This window comes from Nycticebus coucang, chromosome 1 (genome assembly GCF_027406575.1).
Source record: "Nycticebus coucang isolate mNycCou1 chromosome 1, mNycCou1.pri, whole genome shotgun sequence".
Taxonomy (NCBI): Eukaryota; Metazoa; Chordata; class Mammalia; order Primates; family Lorisidae; genus Nycticebus; species Nycticebus coucang.
The window spans coordinates 160,100,750-160,119,470 of NC_069780.1; the positions used below are offsets into that span (position 1 = coordinate 160,100,750).

At 42.8% G+C, this 18,721-nt stretch overlaps 1 protein-coding gene and 1 pseudogene across 5 annotated transcripts in view; both read right to left on the minus strand.

Annotated features, from left to right (window-relative positions):
* ZNF131 (zinc finger protein 131) overlaps positions 1–3,317 on the minus strand; it is a 43,045-nt gene extending 39,728 nt beyond the window's left edge. For 2 of the 5 annotated variants that reach the window (XM_053591299.1, XM_053591277.1), the window contains exons 1-3: positions 2,767–3,317; positions 2,150–2,288; positions 1,004–1,105 (exon numbers count right to left, since the gene is read on the minus strand). In XM_053591299.1, the coding sequence (XP_053447274.1) occupies positions 1,004–1,105; positions 2,150–2,273 (226 nt within the window). In that variant the 5' untranslated portion in view covers positions 2,274–2,288; positions 2,767–3,317. Of the gene's footprint in view, positions 1–1,003; positions 1,106–2,149; positions 2,289–2,506 lie in introns of all 5 variants that reach the window. The other 3 variants (XM_053591306.1, XM_053591293.1, XM_053591284.1) reach the window with 2 other exon arrangements.
* Positions 3,318–13,697: 10,380 nt separating this feature from the next.
* LOC128585969 (prefoldin subunit 1-like) lies at positions 13,698–14,057 on the minus strand (annotated as a pseudogene).
* Between the last annotated feature and the right edge of the window lie 4,664 nt (positions 14,058–18,721).

Sequence of the window (18,721 nt, forward strand, 5' to 3'; positions counted from 1 at the left end):
GTGGGGGTACAGTACTAGCAGAAGATAAAAGCATGGTAATTAACAGCACAACTTGAATCCCTTGCTAGGTAGGCAACCCCAGGCAAAATAATCATTCAGAACCTATGCCCTAATTCGTAAACTAGAAATAATATCACTTTTCTTTAGACAAGGTCTCACAAAATTGCTCTGGCTGGCTTTGCATTCCTGGGGCTCAAACAATTCTCCTGCCTCAATCTCCTGGGTAGCTGGGACTACAGGCAACATGCCACTGGGCCCAGCAGCAGAGGATTGCTGTGAACTTAAAATGAAGCATGTAAGTTACACAACACAATACCTGGCACTTGGTGAGCTATTTTTAGAAAAAGTCAAGCAAGTACAAAAATTCACTTTTTGTTTCAAGGTAATACCCAGTCATCTTTCCAACCCAGACATTTTATAGCCATTAGAATTTCCTCTAAATCAGTGGTTCTCAACCTTCCTAATGCCTTGACCCTTTAATACAGTTCCTCATATTGTGGTGACCCCCAACCATAAAGTTATTTTCATCGACATGAGGAATTGCATTAAAGGGTCGCGGCATTAGGAAGGTTGAGAACCACTGCTCTAAATGCTACTTCAGATCATCTTTCTTAGGCTTTTCCCTATTATGGCAGCCCACTTTACATTATGCATGTAATCTTCACCTCTGCTAGCACATCACTACTTCTGCTAGCATAAAGGCCTCTACTGTGACCTGCAGAATCCTCACCAGTCTGAAATGAGCCAACTGAACAAAGATGATGATTCAATTTAATACATATTTCTAAAAAACAATAACCACTGGTTTCAGCAACGGAAAACCAACATCTAAGAGTTTTTCCTAGCAGATCATTCTAACAAGCACTTTACTACAAGTAAGAATTCTCAGGTGTCAAAAGAACAATTTATCTAGTTACCAAATAGAAACTGCTGACGCCTATTTCCCATGGTGTCTAGATAAATATTATTTCTACTAAGTATTGTATTTAAAACAAGCGTTTACCTTCTATCTCCACCAAAGGTTCCTGAGTAAATTCCTGAAAGAATTTGTAGAAGAACTTACTGCAAGCAGCCAAAACAGCCTTGTGAGCCTTAAAATGGTGTCCTAGGTTAAAAATAAATAAATAAATACATAATCGTACATACACAGAAAAATCAAATGTAAACTACAAAACATTAGAAAAATTATATAAAGTAAAATATAACTTTCTTCACAAAATAGTTATGTAACTATGAATTACTGAATGAAAGTCAGAATACTGTTGGCAGTTTTGGCAAATTTTAATCTCAATTAGACATGAAGCCCAATGTTGACTTTAACACCTTGAGTCAGTTTTATAAAAGCCAGTTTACGTATGGAAAGTAAAAGGAGCCTCTTACTACTTTCCATTACCGTCAATTAAGGAGAGGTATATCCTAATCAGTTGAAACTGCTAAATAAAGACAACCTAAGAGTTCATACATCATTTGGCAAGAAAGAAAAAAAAAGCTATGGAATAAGCACAGAGCTGGATGTATCTGCTATGGAAAACATTTTAATTTGCCTAAGATTTGGAAGCTCAATATATGGTTAATCTATAACAATAAACAAAAAAGCTTACCCTGAGAAGCCTATTTTCACTAATTAGAAAACATACCCAAGCTGGGTTTGCTTCCATTACAACAGCATCTGGTAAGACAGGAAAAGACCCCACTTATTTTGGGAGTCTTCAAAGGGGTTATGAGAACTGCAAAGGAATCAATCTCACGGTTTCCCTCCTAGACCATTGGGGAAACTAGCAAGGAATCAACTCTTTCCACCTGACTCCTGTGTGGGACTCCCCAAAGCAGCTTAACACTAGAAGGCTATTAACCAAACATCCTCCCTACCTTCAACAGTATCATCTCGCACTCAAGTGTGCAATGAGAAAACTTTAACAGGCTGCAAGAAGTTAAACACTAGAATACGTTGAAAGCGTGACTGGCCAACCAGCCTCTGCAGCATGGTCTCTGAGAGCGGACACTGACAAGTGCCCTCCAGTCGCAGTGCACACGCTCCGCAGACTTTGATAGGAAGACTACAGAACATGGGTTAGAAAAAAAAGGCGGGTGGCGGAAAGGGAGAGAACTGAAGCCACAAATTCGCTCCTCTGTCCACTGCCCTACCCACCGTCGACAATCAGGGTGATGTCAGTAAACCGGTCCTGCTCTCGCTGCTCATTCAATCGGTCTAGGATCATTTTATGATGTTCAGGGAACTCCTGAAGGCATTCCATCGTCTCTTCAGCCTCCATGGCCTTCGGGTTGCTCTACAAAAGAGGAGCATGATAATGTACACCCATGAGCTCGGGTTGAGGAACAAAACCTCTAAGCGCAAAACAAAAACCCCAGCAACGTGAAAAGAAGGGGGGGAGGGTGAGGCAAGAGGAGAGGAAGGCGAGGGAAGAAAGGAAGGCGAGCCGAGGAGCCGCCGCGCGGCGCCGCGCGTTGGGGGCCGGAGCCGCGGCCGCGAGACTCCGAGCCTGACCTAATTGGAGTCGGGAGACGCGAACTGGAGCGGGGTGGGCACAGCGCCGGAGGCTCCGGGCGCCAGGGCGCGCGAGTCCGTCAAGGGAGGGGACCCGATAGCCGCGGGGGCTCTCCAACGGCCCGCCAAGCCCTTCCGCCCGGCCCGGGCTCCCGCCGACCCGGGACCCGGTCCGGCCCGCGGCCCACAACGACTCCGGGATCGCCTCTCCCTCCCCCGCCCTCCCTCTTCCCCCCCGCCCCAACCGGGCCGGCACTCACTCAAGGAAGGAGGAGCAGCCCGGGCCTGCGCGTTACTTACGTCGACGTGCTGCGTCACCGCGTTGGGCTCCGACTGACGCGAACGCCTTCCGAGCGCTGACTAGGAGAGGCGGGCCACGCCCCCACCCGCCCCACTCGGCGGATGGGCGGAGTAACTAGAGGGACTTAGCGTTGGCTGAGAAGAGGCCGCGCGCCCTCTGAGAAGATCCGGATGTGATGGGGTTGAGTTCCTACAGAGCCTGGCTTTGCCCGGAGCTGGGAACCTAAATCGTCGCCCTTCCACCTCCCACCCTCCGGTGCTTGACTTCAGGTGCGGGCGCTTCCGGCCTGCGCTGAGAATAAAGTCGCTAACCGTGCTGGTACTCCGCGGCTCCTCCAGCCAGTCCCCACTCCGCCCACTTTGCTTCCAAGACGTGGGTCGGCCTTCCTTCCTCTCTGTTCCTCAAGTCTTCTTCCGTGCTCTCTTCTCCCCGGGCACAATTCTCCCCACACCTTCGTCTACCCCTTAGCCGCGTCTTGGCCTCCATTTTCCCCGCGAGAGCAGGGCGCTCCTTCCGCTCGGCTCCAGTGGCGCACGTGCGTTGGCTCGGACGCCTCAGCAGCCGCTCGGGCACGAGCACGTTCGGGCCGCAGGGATCTTCCTCCCCCGAGCTCGCCCTCGCGGCGCCTGGCCTTCGGCGTGTGTTTGCAATGCCCAGGACCTGCATCTGCTCGGAATTACTTACACAAAATGCCCTAACACTAAGTGAGACTACTGCCCCCTCCTTTAAAGAAGCCAGTGACCTGTAATCAGCTGCACGTGACTGGTTCATTCCTTCATTCTTCCAAAGGCGTTTTGAGGATAATTAAGTCGTCAAGATTGATTTTTTTCTCAAAGACCTTGAGCATGGGGATTTAGAGTAGCTATATGCAAGCGTGAATGTAAACATTTCGACAGAAGCAGATTGAGAGTCAACGTTGTGCTAGGCACACTGTTCAAGGGACTAGGAGGGAATCTGTTACTAAACAAGGTACTTGTGGTTTCTGCCTTCTGAGTCTTAGCCTGTTAAGAGTAGCTATTTTGAACAGTAAATGCCTAGGTGCTGGCTGCTGAATGTTATGACATGGGAAGAACAAAATAATCTGGGGGTCAAGGAAAGCCAGTGACCTGTAAGAAGTGATAATGAAGTCTAAGTGTTCTTAACCAAGGGTACAGCGCATGCAGAGGCACCAAGATTATAGCATTCTAGGAATTGAAAGAATGTTGCTGGGACAGACGCACAAGGGCTTGTAAACTGTTAAAGATACTAGATTTTTCTTATACTAGCAAGGGGAAGGCTTCAAGGTCTGTCTAGTAGGGTAGTGATATAGTAAGATTTCCTTTTTTTTTTTTTTTTTTTTGCAGATTTATGTGTCAAGTTAGGATTTACTTTTTTTTTTTTTCTTTTTTTTTTTTTTTTGGTTTTTGGCTGGGGCTGGGTTTGAACCCGCCACCTCCGGCATATGGGACCGGTGCCCTACTCCTTGAGCCACAGGCGCCGCCCAGGATTTACTTTTTCTGTCTTTTTTTTTTTTTTGAGGCATGGTCTCTGTCGCTCTTGGTAAAGTGCTTGGTGTCATAGCTCACAGTAACCTCAAACTCTTGGGCTCAACTGATTCCCTTGCCTCAGCCTTCCTAGTAGCTGGGACTACAGGCTCCTGCCACAACCCCCAGCTAATTTTTTGGTTGTAGTTGTCAATTGTTGTTTTAGCTGCCTGGCCTGGCCTGGCCTGGGTTCGAACCGCCAGCCCTGGTGTATGTGGCCAACCCTCTATCCACTGAGCTACAGGCGCAGCCTGTCCAGCTATTTTTAGAAACCGGTTCTCTTTCTTGCTCAAGGCTGATGGCCAACTCCTGAGCTCAAGCAATCCACCCACTTCGGCCTCCCAGAGTGTAGGATTTACAGCCATGAGTCACTAGGCCACGCCCTAAGATTTATTTTTTAAAAAGATTATTCTAGGTCAAGTGCTGTAGCTCCCATCTGTAATTCCCAGCACTTTCGGAGTCCAGAGGTTCCAGATTACAGTGAGCTATGAGGGTGCTGCTGCCTTCCAACCTCCTTGACAGAGTCGGACTCTGTGTCTAAAGTAGAATCTACAGGGGTGATAGACTAGAAGCTTATAGATTACTTTGGTTCTACTGGTATTTTTAAATAGTCATTATCATTATTCACATAGCATTTTTTAAAGATGAAATTGTACATAGAAAGAGGCACTTTGGAAATTTTAGAATATAGTACCTTTTTCCTTTACAACAATTGGATTAAACCAAATGGAGAACACCTCTCTATGTAGGATTTGAGCTATCCACTTCACCACAGTTTCTTTCACTCAGGGGTAGGGAACCTGCAGCCTTGAAGCCACATGTGGCCTTCTGGATTCTTGAGTGTGGCCATTTGACTGAAACCAAATTTTACGGAAGAAATCCTTTTAAAGTCCTGGACTTCATCTCTTAGAACAGTGATTCTTAACTTTACTAATGCCGCGACGCTTTAAAACAGTTCCTCATGTTGTGGTGACCCCCAACCATAAAATTATTTTCGTTGCTACTTCATAACTGTACTTTTGCTACTGTTATGAATTGTAATGTAAATATCTGATATGCAGGATGTATTTTCATTGGTCTCGACCCACAGGTTGAGAACGGCTGTCTTAGAAGAATCAGTGTTTATAGATTGAGTTAAAGAAAAAATAAAGCCTGAAAGGACCAAGTATAGCAGCTGGAAAAAGACAGAAAACCAGAAGACTTGTGACATTAAGAAGTCCATGAGAAAAGAGTGTTTGAAAAGAGATGGTGTGGTCACCAGTGCCAGATGCTGCCAAGTGAACATGCTAAAAAATTGTGAATGATTTGGTATATTTAGCATCATGGTTGTCTTTGGTAGAAGACCTTAGCAAAAACAGATTTAGTGAAGTTCTGAGGATTCTACAGGGGAGATAAGATGTCTATATTTAAATAGGTTGAGGAGTAATTGGGTAAAGAAATTTAAATGGCAATTGCAGAACTCTCATTTAAAAATGAGGGCGGAGAGAAAGGTGTACCTGTAGAAGGTGATGGGGGTCAAGTCCATTTTAAGTGTGTGTTTTGGATGGGAGAGAATTAGATAATTTAAATTCAGATAGAGAAGGAGATGATAGGAACACAAGATAAAAGGGGGCTAATTGTACAAGAGAGGGCTTAATGGAGCAGATGTTCATAGAAGTATAGTAGTTTTGCTTTCAAGAAATTGAGGAAATCCCTATCAAACTGGAAACCTTTATTTTCTCCATGAAATAGGTGACTAGGTCATGTATTAAAAGTCAGGATAGGGAGAGGAAGGGTATGTGTGAGTTGAGGATGGAGAAGTTTGAGATCAGAAGATGTATTAGTTATCAAAAGGCTGTGTAACAACAAGTTAACTCAAAACACAGTGGCTTAAAAACATTATTATTGGGCAGTGCCTGTGGCTCAGTGGGTAGGGCACCGGCCCTATATACGTAGGATGGTGGGTTCGAACCCAACACCGACCAAAATGCAACAAAAAATAGCTGGGTGTTCTGGCGGGCACCTGTAGTCTCAGCTACTCGGGAGGCTGAGGCAAGAGAATCACCTAAGCCCAGGAGTTGGAGTTTGCTGTGAGCTGTGATGCCATGGCACTCTACCGAGGGCAATAAAGTGAGACTCTGTCTTATAAAAAAAAATATATATATATATATATATATACAAAAAAAGAATATTTTTTCATAGTTTCTATGGATTAGAAGTCTGGGTGTCACATGGGTAGGTTTTTAGGGTCTTTCACAAGGGTGCAATTGAGGTGTTATCTGGGTCTGCCAACATCTCTAGGTTTCATTGGGGAAGATCTGCTTCCAAGGTTACTCACGTGATGCTTTAAAGAATTCAGTTCTTCCTATGCTCTTAAACTAAAGCCTTTAGTTCTCCACAAGGCCTTGCTCCCTGTTGGAGGGTATGGAAGCTAAATTCCATCAGAGAGACCAAGTAAGAGAACAAGAAAGAAAAGGCAAAAGACATAAGCCAAAGTCTTTCTGTGTCTTACCTTAGAAGTGACATTCTGTTGCTTTTGCTATATTCTATATTTTAGATGCAAGCTGCCAGGTCCAGCCCATACTCAAAGGAAATTCATGACACAAGGGCACAGTGAAAGCCACGATCATTGGGAGCAATCATAGAATTTTCCCACCACAGATTGGATATGGATCTTGGACACTATTAATCACAGTAGCATCAGCAAGAAACACAGTAGCACCAACAGGATCTAGTAGAAGTTGGGGACCAGGAATTTTATATGATAGTGGTCTACTGGACACTGATTTCATCCAGGAGCATTCAGTTATGTGCATGGAGTGAAGTTAGCATTAAAGCATTCTCTGTGGGGCGTTGTGGCGGGCACCTGTAAAACCAGGTACTCGGGAGGCTGAGACAAGAGAATCGCCCTAGCCCAAGAGCTGGAGGTTGCTGTGAGCTGTGACGCTACGGCACTCTTCCGAGGGGGACAAAGTGAGACTCTGTCTCAAAATAAAAACGAAACAAAAAACAGGCAGCACCTTGACTCAGTGAGTAGGGCGCCAGCCCCATATACCGAGGGTGGCAGGTTCAAACTTGGCCCCAGCCAAACTGCAACCAACCAACCAAACAAACAAACAAAAACACTCTCTGTGGTGCAGATGTTGTGCCAGATAATAACAAGCAGGTTTATAGATTTTCTCTGGAATTAAAATAGATTCTTCAAACTTAATGAGAATTGAAAAATAGTTCTGGCTACTTTAGTGATATCCCTGTATGTGTTTCAAGGCAACATTAAGAAGGAGATATTTTAGCATGGTTGTTAATATTAGTTTGAAAGATAGCTTGAGTTAAAATCTTGCTTCCACTTAATAGGTGGGTGACTTTGGGGAACTTATGTGACTTTATTAAGCTTCCATTTCTTCACCTTTAAAATAATGAAATAACGTGGGTAAGCCAAGAGATAACATATGGGAAGCACTCACATTAGTACCTGGTGTGTATTAGCTTTCAGTAAATGTTCATTATTGTTATGTCCCAGTATGAAGTTTATATTCTACCTGATAGACTTATGAAAAACCTGTTGGCCCAGCACCCGTAGCACATGGTTATGGCACCAGCCACAGTGAGGCTACATACACTGAGGCTGGCAGGTTCGAACCCAGCCAGCTAAACAACAATGACAACTGCAACAGAAAAATAGCCGGGCATTGGGCAGCGCCTGTGGCTCAGTCGGTAGGGCGCCGGCCCCATATACCGAGGGTGGCGGGTTCAAACCCGGCCACGGTCAAACTGCAACCAAAAAATAGCCGGGCGTTGTGGCGGGCGCCTGTAGTCCCAGCTACTTGAGAGGCTGAGGCAAGAGAATCGCTTCAGCCCAGGAGTTGGAGGTTGCTGTGAGCTGCGTGAGGCCATGGCACTCTACCAAGGGCCATAAAGTGATACTCTGTCTCTACAAAAAAAAAAAAAAAAGCCGGGCATTGTGGTGGGCGCCTATAGTCCCAGCTACTTGGGAGGCTGAGGCAAGAGAATCGCTTAAGCTCAAGAGTTTGAGGTTACTGTGAGCTGTGATGCCACACACTCTACCGAGGGCGACATAGAGACTGTTTCTCAAAAAAAAGCTATTGATGGAACAAGAAATGAACTCATCTTTGTGCCTGCCCAAAGGAACTAAAAATTCAAGGTGTCTCCATGCAGATGCAGCAAGCTGAAGAAAACATCATGAAAAGTCCAGATTTTTGAGGGGAGGGACACACAATATTTTACATATACAACAAATAAGAAACTGACAAAGTCGTTAGGACTATTTTCTTCCTTTACACAACCTTCTGGACTCAGGAAGATAACATGCACTTAAAGATGGTAACTTAATTTGGAAAAACAAGCATTACATGTACTTAATACCAAATTGAAACTATAAGATTAACAATCACAGATTCACAGGACAGAAAAACTAAATTAAATTTGAGAAGGGGGGTTAGCAGTTCCCACCCAACAGGTACAATGCATGGCTATGGCACATTCCCTGGGTGAAGGACACAGCTACACCTCGGACTTTAATCTTGGTGTAAACTATATAACCCAATGGTTTGTATCCTCATACTAATCTGAAGAAAAAAAATTTTTTTTTTTTTGAGACGCAGCCTCAAGCTGTGGCATCACAGCTCACAGCAACCTCCAACTCCTGGGCTTAAGCAATTCTCTTACCTCAGTCTCCCAAATAGCTGGGACTACAGATGTCCCCCACAACGCCTGGCTATTTTTTGGTTGTAGTTGTCATTGTTGTTTGGCAGGCCTGGGCTGGATTCGAACCCGCCAGCTCTGGTGTATGTGGCTGGGGTCTTAGCCGCTTGAGCCGCTAGCCAATCTGAAAAAATTTTTAAAGATGATTACATAGGGCTCGGCACCCATAGCACAGTGGTTACAGCACCAGCCATGTACACTGAGGGTGGCAGGTTCAAACCCGCCCCGGGCCAGCTAAACAACAATGACAACTGCAACAAAAAATAGACGGGTGTGCGGCCTGTAGTTCCAGCTATGTGGGAGGCTGAGGCCAGAGAATCGCTTAAGCCCGAGAGTTTGAGGTTGCTGTGAGCTGCGACACAGCATTCTACTGAGGGTGACTGTGAGACTGTCTCCAAAAAAAAAAAAGGTTACTTAGTTGTTTCCCAGTTTGGGGATGTTGGCTTTTACTTACATAGTAGTCAAACTCCAATACTAGCTTGGAAATTCCAAATTAGGGGATTGCTTCATCATTCCTGTGAAGCAGGGGAAGAAGGCAGGACAGGGGCCAGATAATAAGAATCACAGAAAATAACATTCTAAGCAATGGTAACACATCAGGCTCCAAAGTTTTATTTTCAGCAATGTTCACAGTGTCAGCATTCTAACTCCTACCTCTCCCTTGAGGTGCTATCAGAGGAGGCCTAAAGGAGACTCATAACCTTCCCCATTATCCAGCAGTAATAAGGCCATCTCTCCTGCAGTGTCAGTGCAGACCATGTGGGCAGCCAGAACATCTGCTTCTGCCTGATAATAACAAGGAGCAACCTCCTCCTCATGTGTCAATGGAGGACAAATGGAGAATCTCTTCTACCTCCATCTAGAAGTAACAAGGTAGAACCCCAGCTCTTCCTCTGCATGAGTAGTGCCATAAAAAGCCAATCCAAGACAGAAAGTTTAAATAAAACTCAGAGTCTCATAACTAGTGAAAATACCCAGGTTTACATTTAAAAATTCATTTATATGACCAAGCAAGAGCTGGGAAGCTTTCAAACTAAATGTAAAAGACAATAATAGATGCCAGCATCAAGATAACAGAGGTATTAGTATTAATAGAAAAAATATTAGCCATGATAAAAATGCTTTAAGGAGCAATTATGAACATGCCCTCTCCGTCTGGGGAATTTTGAGGGAATTCCCATGTGTTTTGGTTGGATAAGCCCACGGTTATTTGTTAAGAGTGGCAACTGACCTATTTTGATTTGGCTCTCTCTGAGCCTGTTCGTTGAACTGTAGTTTGTTTGTAACCTTTCAAAATTCTCTTTATATTAATTATTTACCTGTATTGGTCTCACATGTACATGTGGAATCTGTTAGACTTTCTCTATTATCTTTTCTGCCCACTCGAAATTTGGTGCTGATGGTATTATGAGCATAGTCCAAGGTCTGCAAGGTTGATAGACACCTCCACTGGTGGTTCATCTTGCAGCAGGTTATAAGTTTTGAGAGATTAAAGATTAGTAGACATCTCTGTCCTAAGATCTAGGAGACTGAAAGACATCTCTGTCCATGGAGGAAAGCTGGCCATGATGCAGGGACAGCCACTGTTGGAAAAGAGAAGCAAAAACATCATGTATACAGCTTTATGGGGAACTTTGAAGGGTCTCATGGTTAGACTTCTTTTTTTTTTTTGAGACAGAGTCTCACTTTCTTGCCCCTAGTAGAGTGTCATAGTGTCATAGCTCACAGCAACCTCAAACTCTTGGGCTCAAGCAATCCTCTTCCCTCAGCTTCCCAAATAGCTGGGACTATAGGCACCAGTCACAATGTCCAGCTATTTTTTTAGAGATAGGGTTTTGCTCTTGCTCAGGCTGGTCTTGAACTCAAGCAGTCCACTCGCCGCAGCCTCCCACAGTGCAGAGATTACAGGCATGAGCCACCGCACACAGCATGGTTAGAGTTCTGAGATAAAAACTATTGAAACTTTGTGTGCATGCATATGTGTTTAGAGGTGTTTTGAGTACATACATGTATAAGTTATGTCTACATGGTGCCTAAATTGACTTGTAAATAAAAAGACCTCTCATAAATTAATAAGCCCAAAAACTTTTCAAATGTATGTGAATTTAGTAACCTTTGGCAAATAAGCTGGTTTTAAAAATTATTGGTTAGGGTGGCACTTGTGGCTCAAAGGAGTAGGGCGCTGGCCCCATATGCTGGAGGTGGTGGGTTCAAACCCAGCTCTGGCCAAAAACTGCAAAAAAAAATTATTGGGGGCGGCGCCTGTGGCTCAGCAGGTAGGGCGCCAGTCCCATATGCCAGAGGTGGCGGGTTCAAGCCCAGCCCCGGCCAAAAAAAAAAAAAAAATTATTGGTTAGGTTGGGCATGGTGGCTCATGCCTGTAATCTTAGTACTCTGGGAAGATGAGGTGGGAGTATGGCTTAAGTTCAGGAGTTCAAGACAAGCCTGAGCAAGAGCAAGACCCTGAGTCTACTAAGAAAAAAAATTAGCTGGGCATTTTAGGAGCTCCTGTAGTCTCATTCTCAGCTACTCAGGAGGTGAGAGGATCCCTTAAGCCCAGAAGTTAGAGGTTGTGATGAACTACTATGTTGCCATTGTACTCTACTTGGGATCAGAGAGTGAGATCCTGTGCCCCCCCACCCCCAAATTATTGGTAAAATAAAAATATCTTCCAAATTGTCTGCAAACATGTTTGCATGGGTTTACTGGTCATTTTCCTATTTGAAGATCTCAGGGTTTGACACAAAAGTTATAAAACTATCCAGGGGTCCTCAAACTGCGGCCCCTGGGCCACATGAGGCAGTGTGATTATATTTGTTCCCATTTTGTTTTTTTACTTCAAAATAAGATATGTGCAGTGTGCATAGGAATTTGTTCATAGTTTTTTTTTTTTAAACTATAGTCCGGCCCTCCAACGGTCTGAGGGACAGTGAACTGGCCCCCTGTTTAAAAAGTTTGAGGACCCCTGCGACCCAACAAAGATGGGTTTGTATTTTAATAAGTTGGTATAATGAAAATAGCTAAATTGTTATTGAAAGTTTGATATTTGTGGGCGGCGCCTGTGGCTCAGTGAGTAGAGTGCCAGCCCCACATACTGAGGGTGGTGAGTTTGATCCTGGCCTGGCCAAACTGCAAAACAAAAAAATAGCTTGGCGTTGTGGCGGGCACCTGTAGTCCCAGCTCCTGGGGAGGCTGAGGCAGGAGAATCGCCTAAGCCCAAGAGCTGGAGATTGCTGTGAGCTGTGATGCCACAGCACTCTACCGAGGGTGGCAAAGTGAGACTTCTGTCTCTAAAAAAAAAAAAAAGAAAGCAAGAAAGTTTGTTATTTGCCCTTGAGGAACAGAGGACAAGTGGTTTGAGGAAAAGGAAAGAGTAGTTTGTTGCCAGCAAACAAGGAGGATGGCAGATGCTCATCTTTTTTTTTTTTTTTGAGACAGAGTCTCACTATGTTGCTCTAGGTAGAGTGCTGAGGCATCACAGCTCACAGCAACCTCAAACTCTTGGATTTAAGCGATTCTCTTGCCTCAGCCTCCCAGTAGCTGGGACTACAGGCGCCCACCACAACGCCCAGCTATTTTTTAGTTACAGTTGTCATTGTTGTTTAGCAGGCCCAGGCCAGGTTTGAACCTGTGACCCTTCGTGTATGTGGCTGGCGCCCTGTCAACTGAGCTACGGGCACTGCCTGGCGGACCCTCATCTTAAAGAATCATCATCTCCCACTAAGCAGAAATATAGAAGTTTTAATTGAGTTTTGAATATTCATTTTTCTTGTTTTTAACATAATTTGCAAATTTACATAATCTTTGATAATGGCTGTGTTTAAACAACTGGCTTGCAACAAAATTTCTTAAAATTGAATAATCAGTTCTCCTGAGCTGGGACAAGTCAGCTCAACACGTCACTCACTGTCCCTGAGCCTCTAGGATGCCTCAGAATTATGTCCATCTTATAATATCGGCCAAAGGGAGAAAACTTTCTTTTGGAATGTTTAGAAAGAAGCAGGGAAAGGAATCTTTAGACAGATGGCACTAGAGCAGTGGCTCTCAACCTTCCTAATGCCATAGCTCTTTAATACAGTTCCTGTGGGTTGCAACCCACAGGTTGAGAATCGCTGCACTAGTGGGTCTGCTATTCTGTTCACTTACATTCAGCTGTGACCTTAAGCTTGCTTTCTTCCTCATCTGTATACCACAAATACATGGAGGCCCAGAAGTTGAGGGGTTAGTCAACGATACAGACAGAGAAAAAGGAAGGACAAGATCACACTCCTCAAGGAAGGAAAGGCTCTAATGCAGAGGGAGCAGGAACTGAGGTGGAGATGGCCACTACCCCTCTCGCTCTGTCATCATCCCTCAGCTCAAGAAAAGCGTATTAGCAGAGTGGGACAGAGGCCTTTTATTGGTCTGATCAGTGTGCACAGTGGTAGGTTCAGTGAGAGCTTCCCTCTCTGTCCTACCCCCCACCTTCCCTCTCCTAGGAGTTTGTGACTCATCCCAGGAGAGGGGCGTGTCTAGGCACGGTGGCAGGCAGAGCCAGGGTGAAAATTACAGCATTAGGATCTGAAAAGGGCTCAGGATGATGTAGAAGATGTGAGGTTGCTAGGCCATCCAGATAAAATGTCCACCAGAGCAGGGGTTGGGAGGAAGAGCTTCCTCTGGAGGCTCCCTACCGGACCCTTAGTGCCATCAGCATCTCCTGGATTGTATCCTCAGCTTCCTTAATGTTTCTCTCCAAGTAGGATTTTTTCTGCTCTCATTCTTTAATTTTTTCTTCTGCTATTCTGTTTCTCTAATAGCTGATTGTGAATTACTCCCTTGGATTGAAGAATAAACATTATTCCCACACCTTCACACACATTAGTTTCATCTACCAAAGTCATAATGTCTGTAAGATGTGCAAGCTTTTTCATTCTGTTATATGTTCAATCAGTATGCCTGCAAGCTTCACCTTCTGTTGAGTATCAATAACTTTGGCTTGAAGCTCTGGGAAGGCCTTTTTCAATTCCATATCCATGGAGGCTGTCATCTTGATGCACCCTGTGCCCTTTTTTTTTTTTTTTTGAGACAGAGTCTCACTTTGTCACCCTTGGTAGGGTGCCATGATGTCATAACTCACAGCAACCACAATCTCTTGAGCTCAAGGGATTCTCTTGCTTTAGCCTCCCAAGTAACTAGGACTATGGGCACCCGCCATGATGCCCAGCTACTTTTTAGAGTTGAGGTCTTGCTCTTAAGCAGGCTTGTCTCAAACTCCTAAGCTCAGGCAATCCACCTGCCTCACCCTCCCAGAGTATTAGGATTACAGGCATGAGCCATGGCATCTGGCCTAGAAGTACAGAACTTTTAAGGGGTGGGGGCTTGGCTTCAGGGTATTTAACTGTGGTTGGTAGTCCTGGTTGACCTCATATCTAGTAAGAATAATCAATCCTATGAGTTTTGCCTGGACAATTTCATTGAACCATCTCCTGTGTTTTTAGATACTAGAAAATAAAGAATACTTCTCTGCCACTCTGATTACTGGTGGGGAAGGAGGAATTAAACAGACTTATGAGAGTCCCTTTTCTAGGCCTTTACCTATGTTACATATTCCCCACTGTCAATTTTATCCTTCCATGATTCTATGGGAAGAAAGGCAATGTAGTCATTGAGCTACTTCCAGCTGAGTTGGGGTGATGTTTTAGACGGAAGGTTTTTACTTATTTATGCCATTGCTCTTCCTGGTTTGTAAGAAAAATGCAACAGATTACCAGGTAAGAAAAAGCACAAACAAAACTACAAACATGAGCATTGACCAGGCAAAATGGACAACACCATTTTGATAAAATAAGAGAGATTTTATCCCACTTGGTATCTAAGACATTAATAGGACTGTGGGTCCTTCCTGTCATCTTGTGCATAATATCTAATACAGAGCTGGGCAAAAAGAAACACAAGACCTCTGAGTATGGAGCTATTGGTCATGCCCAGTAGGTGATCTAAGAGATTGGCTTCTGCAAAATATATAAATATAGGAATAAATACTTGCACCAAATGAGGTTTAGGATTGCAAATCCAGCAGTTAGATCAGCAAAAGGGTTGATAGTTTGGGAAATCCTCACTAAGGAGTTGTCTCTCCATCTTATAGACAGAACAAATTAACCAAAGAAAGGTTAGCAAAAATATCAATATTTTCATTTTTCCTTCTTCTTTTTTTTATTATTAAATCATAGCTGTGTACATTAATGTGATCATGGGGCACCATACACTGGTTTTATAGACCGTTTGACACATTTTCATCCCACTAGTTAACATAGCCTTCCTGGCATTTTCTTAGTTATTATGTTAAGACATTTATATTCTACATTTACTAAGTTACACATATACCCTTGTAACATGCACCGCAAGTGTAATCCCACCAATCACCCTCCCTCCGCCCACTCTTTCCCCTTCCCCCTATTCTTAGGTTATAACTGGGTTATAGCTTTCACGTGAAAGCCATAAATAAGTTCCATAGTAGGGTTGAGTACATTGGATACTTTTTCTTCCATTCTTGAGGTACTTTACTAAGAAGAATATGTTCCAGCTCCATCCATGTAAAGATGAAAGAAGTAAAGTCTCCATCTTTCTTTAAGGCTGCATAATATTACATGGTGTACATATACCACAATTTATTAATCCATTCATGGATCGATGGGCATTTGGGCTTTTTCCATGAATTAGCAATTATGAATTGGGCTGCAATAAACATTCTGGTACAAATATCTTTGTTATAATGTGATTTTTGGTCTTCTGGGTATATACCTAGTAGAGGAATTATAGGATTGAATGGCAGATCTATTTTTAGATCTCTAAGTGTTCTCCAAACATCTTTCCAAAAGGAATGTATTAATTTGCATTCCCATGAGCAGTGTAGAAGTGTTCCCTTTTCTCCACATCAACGCCAACATCTCTGGTCTTGGGATTTTGTGATATGGGCTAATCTTAGATGATATCTCAAAGTAGTTTTGATTTGCATTTCTCTGATGATTAAGGATGATGAGCATTTTTTCATATGTCTGTAGGCCGTGCACTTGTCTTCTTCAGAGAAGTTTCTCTTCAAGTCCCTTGCCCAGCCTGCGATGGGATCACTTGTTCTTTTCTTGCTTATATGTTTGAGTTCTCTGTGGATTCTGGTTATTAAACCTTTGTCGGAGACATAACCTGCAAATATTCTGAGGGCTGTCTGCTTGCTTTACTTACTGTGTTCTTGGCTGTGCAGAAGCTTTTTCATTTGATCAGGTCCCAGTAGTGTATTTTTGAAGCTGCTTCAATTGCCCGGGGTGGGGGGGTCCTCCTGATAAAATACTCGCCCAGACCAATTTCTTCAAGGGTTTTCCCTACATTCTCTTCTAGTATTTTTATAGTTTCATGTTTTAGGTTTAAATTTATAATCCAGTGAGAGTCTATCTTAGTTAATGGTGAAAGGTGTGGGTCCAGTTTCAGTCTTCTACAGGTTGCCAACCAGTTCACCTAGCACCATTTTTTAAATAGGGAATCTTTTCCCCACAAATGTTTTTAATTGGCTTGTCAAAGATCAAATAATGGTAAGTAGCTGGATTTATCTCTTGGTTCTCTATTCTGTTCCAGATATCTACTTCTCTGTTTTTGTGCCAGTACCATGCTGTTCTGATCACTATCGATTAATAGTATAGTCTGAGGTCTGGTAGTGTGATTCCTCCTGCTTTGTTTTTATTTCTGACTAATGTCTTGGCTATTCAAGGTTTTTTATGATTCCATATAAAATGAAGTATTATGTTTTCAAGATCTTTAAAGTATGACAGCGGAGCTTTAATAGGGATTGCATTAAAATTGTATATTGCTTTGGGTAGTATGGACATTTTAATAATGTTGATTCTTCCCAGCCATGAGCATGGTATGTTTATCCATTTGTTAACATTTTCAGCTATTTCTTTTCTTAGAGTTTCATAGTTCTCTTTATAAAGATCTTTCACGTCCTTTGTTAGATAAATTCCCAAATATTTCATCTTCTTTGGCACTACTGTGAATGGGATAGAGTCCTTAACTGTTTTTTCAGTTTGACTATTGTTGGTATATATAAAGTCTACCGATTTATGAATGTTGATTTTGTAACCTGAGACACTGCTATATTCCTTGATCACTTCTAAGAGTTTTGTAGTAGAATCCCTGGTGTTTTCCAGATATACAATCATATCATCTGCGAAGAACGAAAGTTTGATCTCTTCTGACCCTATATGGATACCCTTGATCGCCTTTTCTTCTCTAATTGCAATGGCTAAAACTTCCATTACAATGTTAAAGAGCAGTGGACACAATGGGCAGCCTTGTCTGGTTCCTGATCTGAGTGGAAATGGTTTCGATTTAACTCCATTCAATATGATATTGGCTGTGGGTTTACTGTAGATGGCCTGTATCAGTTTAAGAAATGTCCCTTCTATACCAATTTTCTTAAGTGTTCTGATCATGAAGAGATGCTGTATATTATCAATAGCTTTTTCTGCATCAATTGAGAGAATCATATGGTCTTTGTTTTGTAATTTGTTTATGTGCTGAATTATACTTATAGATTTACAGATATTGAACCAACTTGAGACCCTGGGATAAAACCGACTTGGTCATGATGTGTAATTGGTTTTGATGTGTTGCTGGATTCTGTTTGTTAGGATCTTGTTGAATATTTTTGCATCTATATTCATTAGTGATATCGGTCTATAATTTTCTTTTCTTGTTGGGTCTTTTCCTGGTTTGGGGGTCAGGGTGATGTTTGCTTCATAGAACGTGTTGGGTAGTCTTCCTTCTTTTTCTACCTTTTGGAACAGGTTGAATAATATAGGTACTAATTCCTCTTTAAAGGTTTGGTAGAATTCTGACGTGAAACCATCTGGTCCCGGGCTTTTCTTTTTAGGGAGGTTTTGTATGGTTGATGCTATTTCTGAACTTGATATGGGCCTGTTCAACATTTCCACTTCATTCTAGCTAAGTCTTGGAAGGTGACATGCTTCCAAGTATCGGTCAATTTCCTTCAGATTTTCATATTTCTGAGAATACAGTTTCTTGTAATATTCATTAAGGATTTTTAGGATCTCTGAGGAGTCTGTTGTTATTTCATCTTTGTTGTTTCTGATTGATGAGATTAGAGATTTTACTCTTTTTTTCCTGATTAAGTTGGCCAAAGGTTTATCTATTTTATTGACCTTTTCGAAAAACCAACTTTTTGATTTATAGATCTGTTGTATAATTCTTTTGTTTTCAATTTCATTTAATTCTGCTCTAATTTTGATTATTTCTTTTCTTCTACTGGGTTTGGGGTTGGAATGTTCTTCCTTTTCCAGTTGCTTGAGATGTCCCATTAAGTTGTTAACTTCCTCTCTTTCCATTCTCTTGAGGAAGGCTTGCAGTACTATAAATTTCCCTCTTAGGACTGCCTTTGCGGTATCCCAGAGGTTCTGATAATTCGTGTCTTCATTGTCGTTTTGTTCCAAAAATTTGGCAATTTCCTTCTTAATCTCATCTCTGACCCAGCTATCATTCAGCATAAGGTTATTTAACTTCCATGTTTTTGTATGAGTATGCAGATTCCTGTTATTACTGAGTTCAACTTTTATTCCATGGTGGTCCGAGAAGAAGCAAGGAATGATTCCTATTCCTTTAAATTTACTGAGGTTAGACTTGTGACCTAAGATGTGATCGATT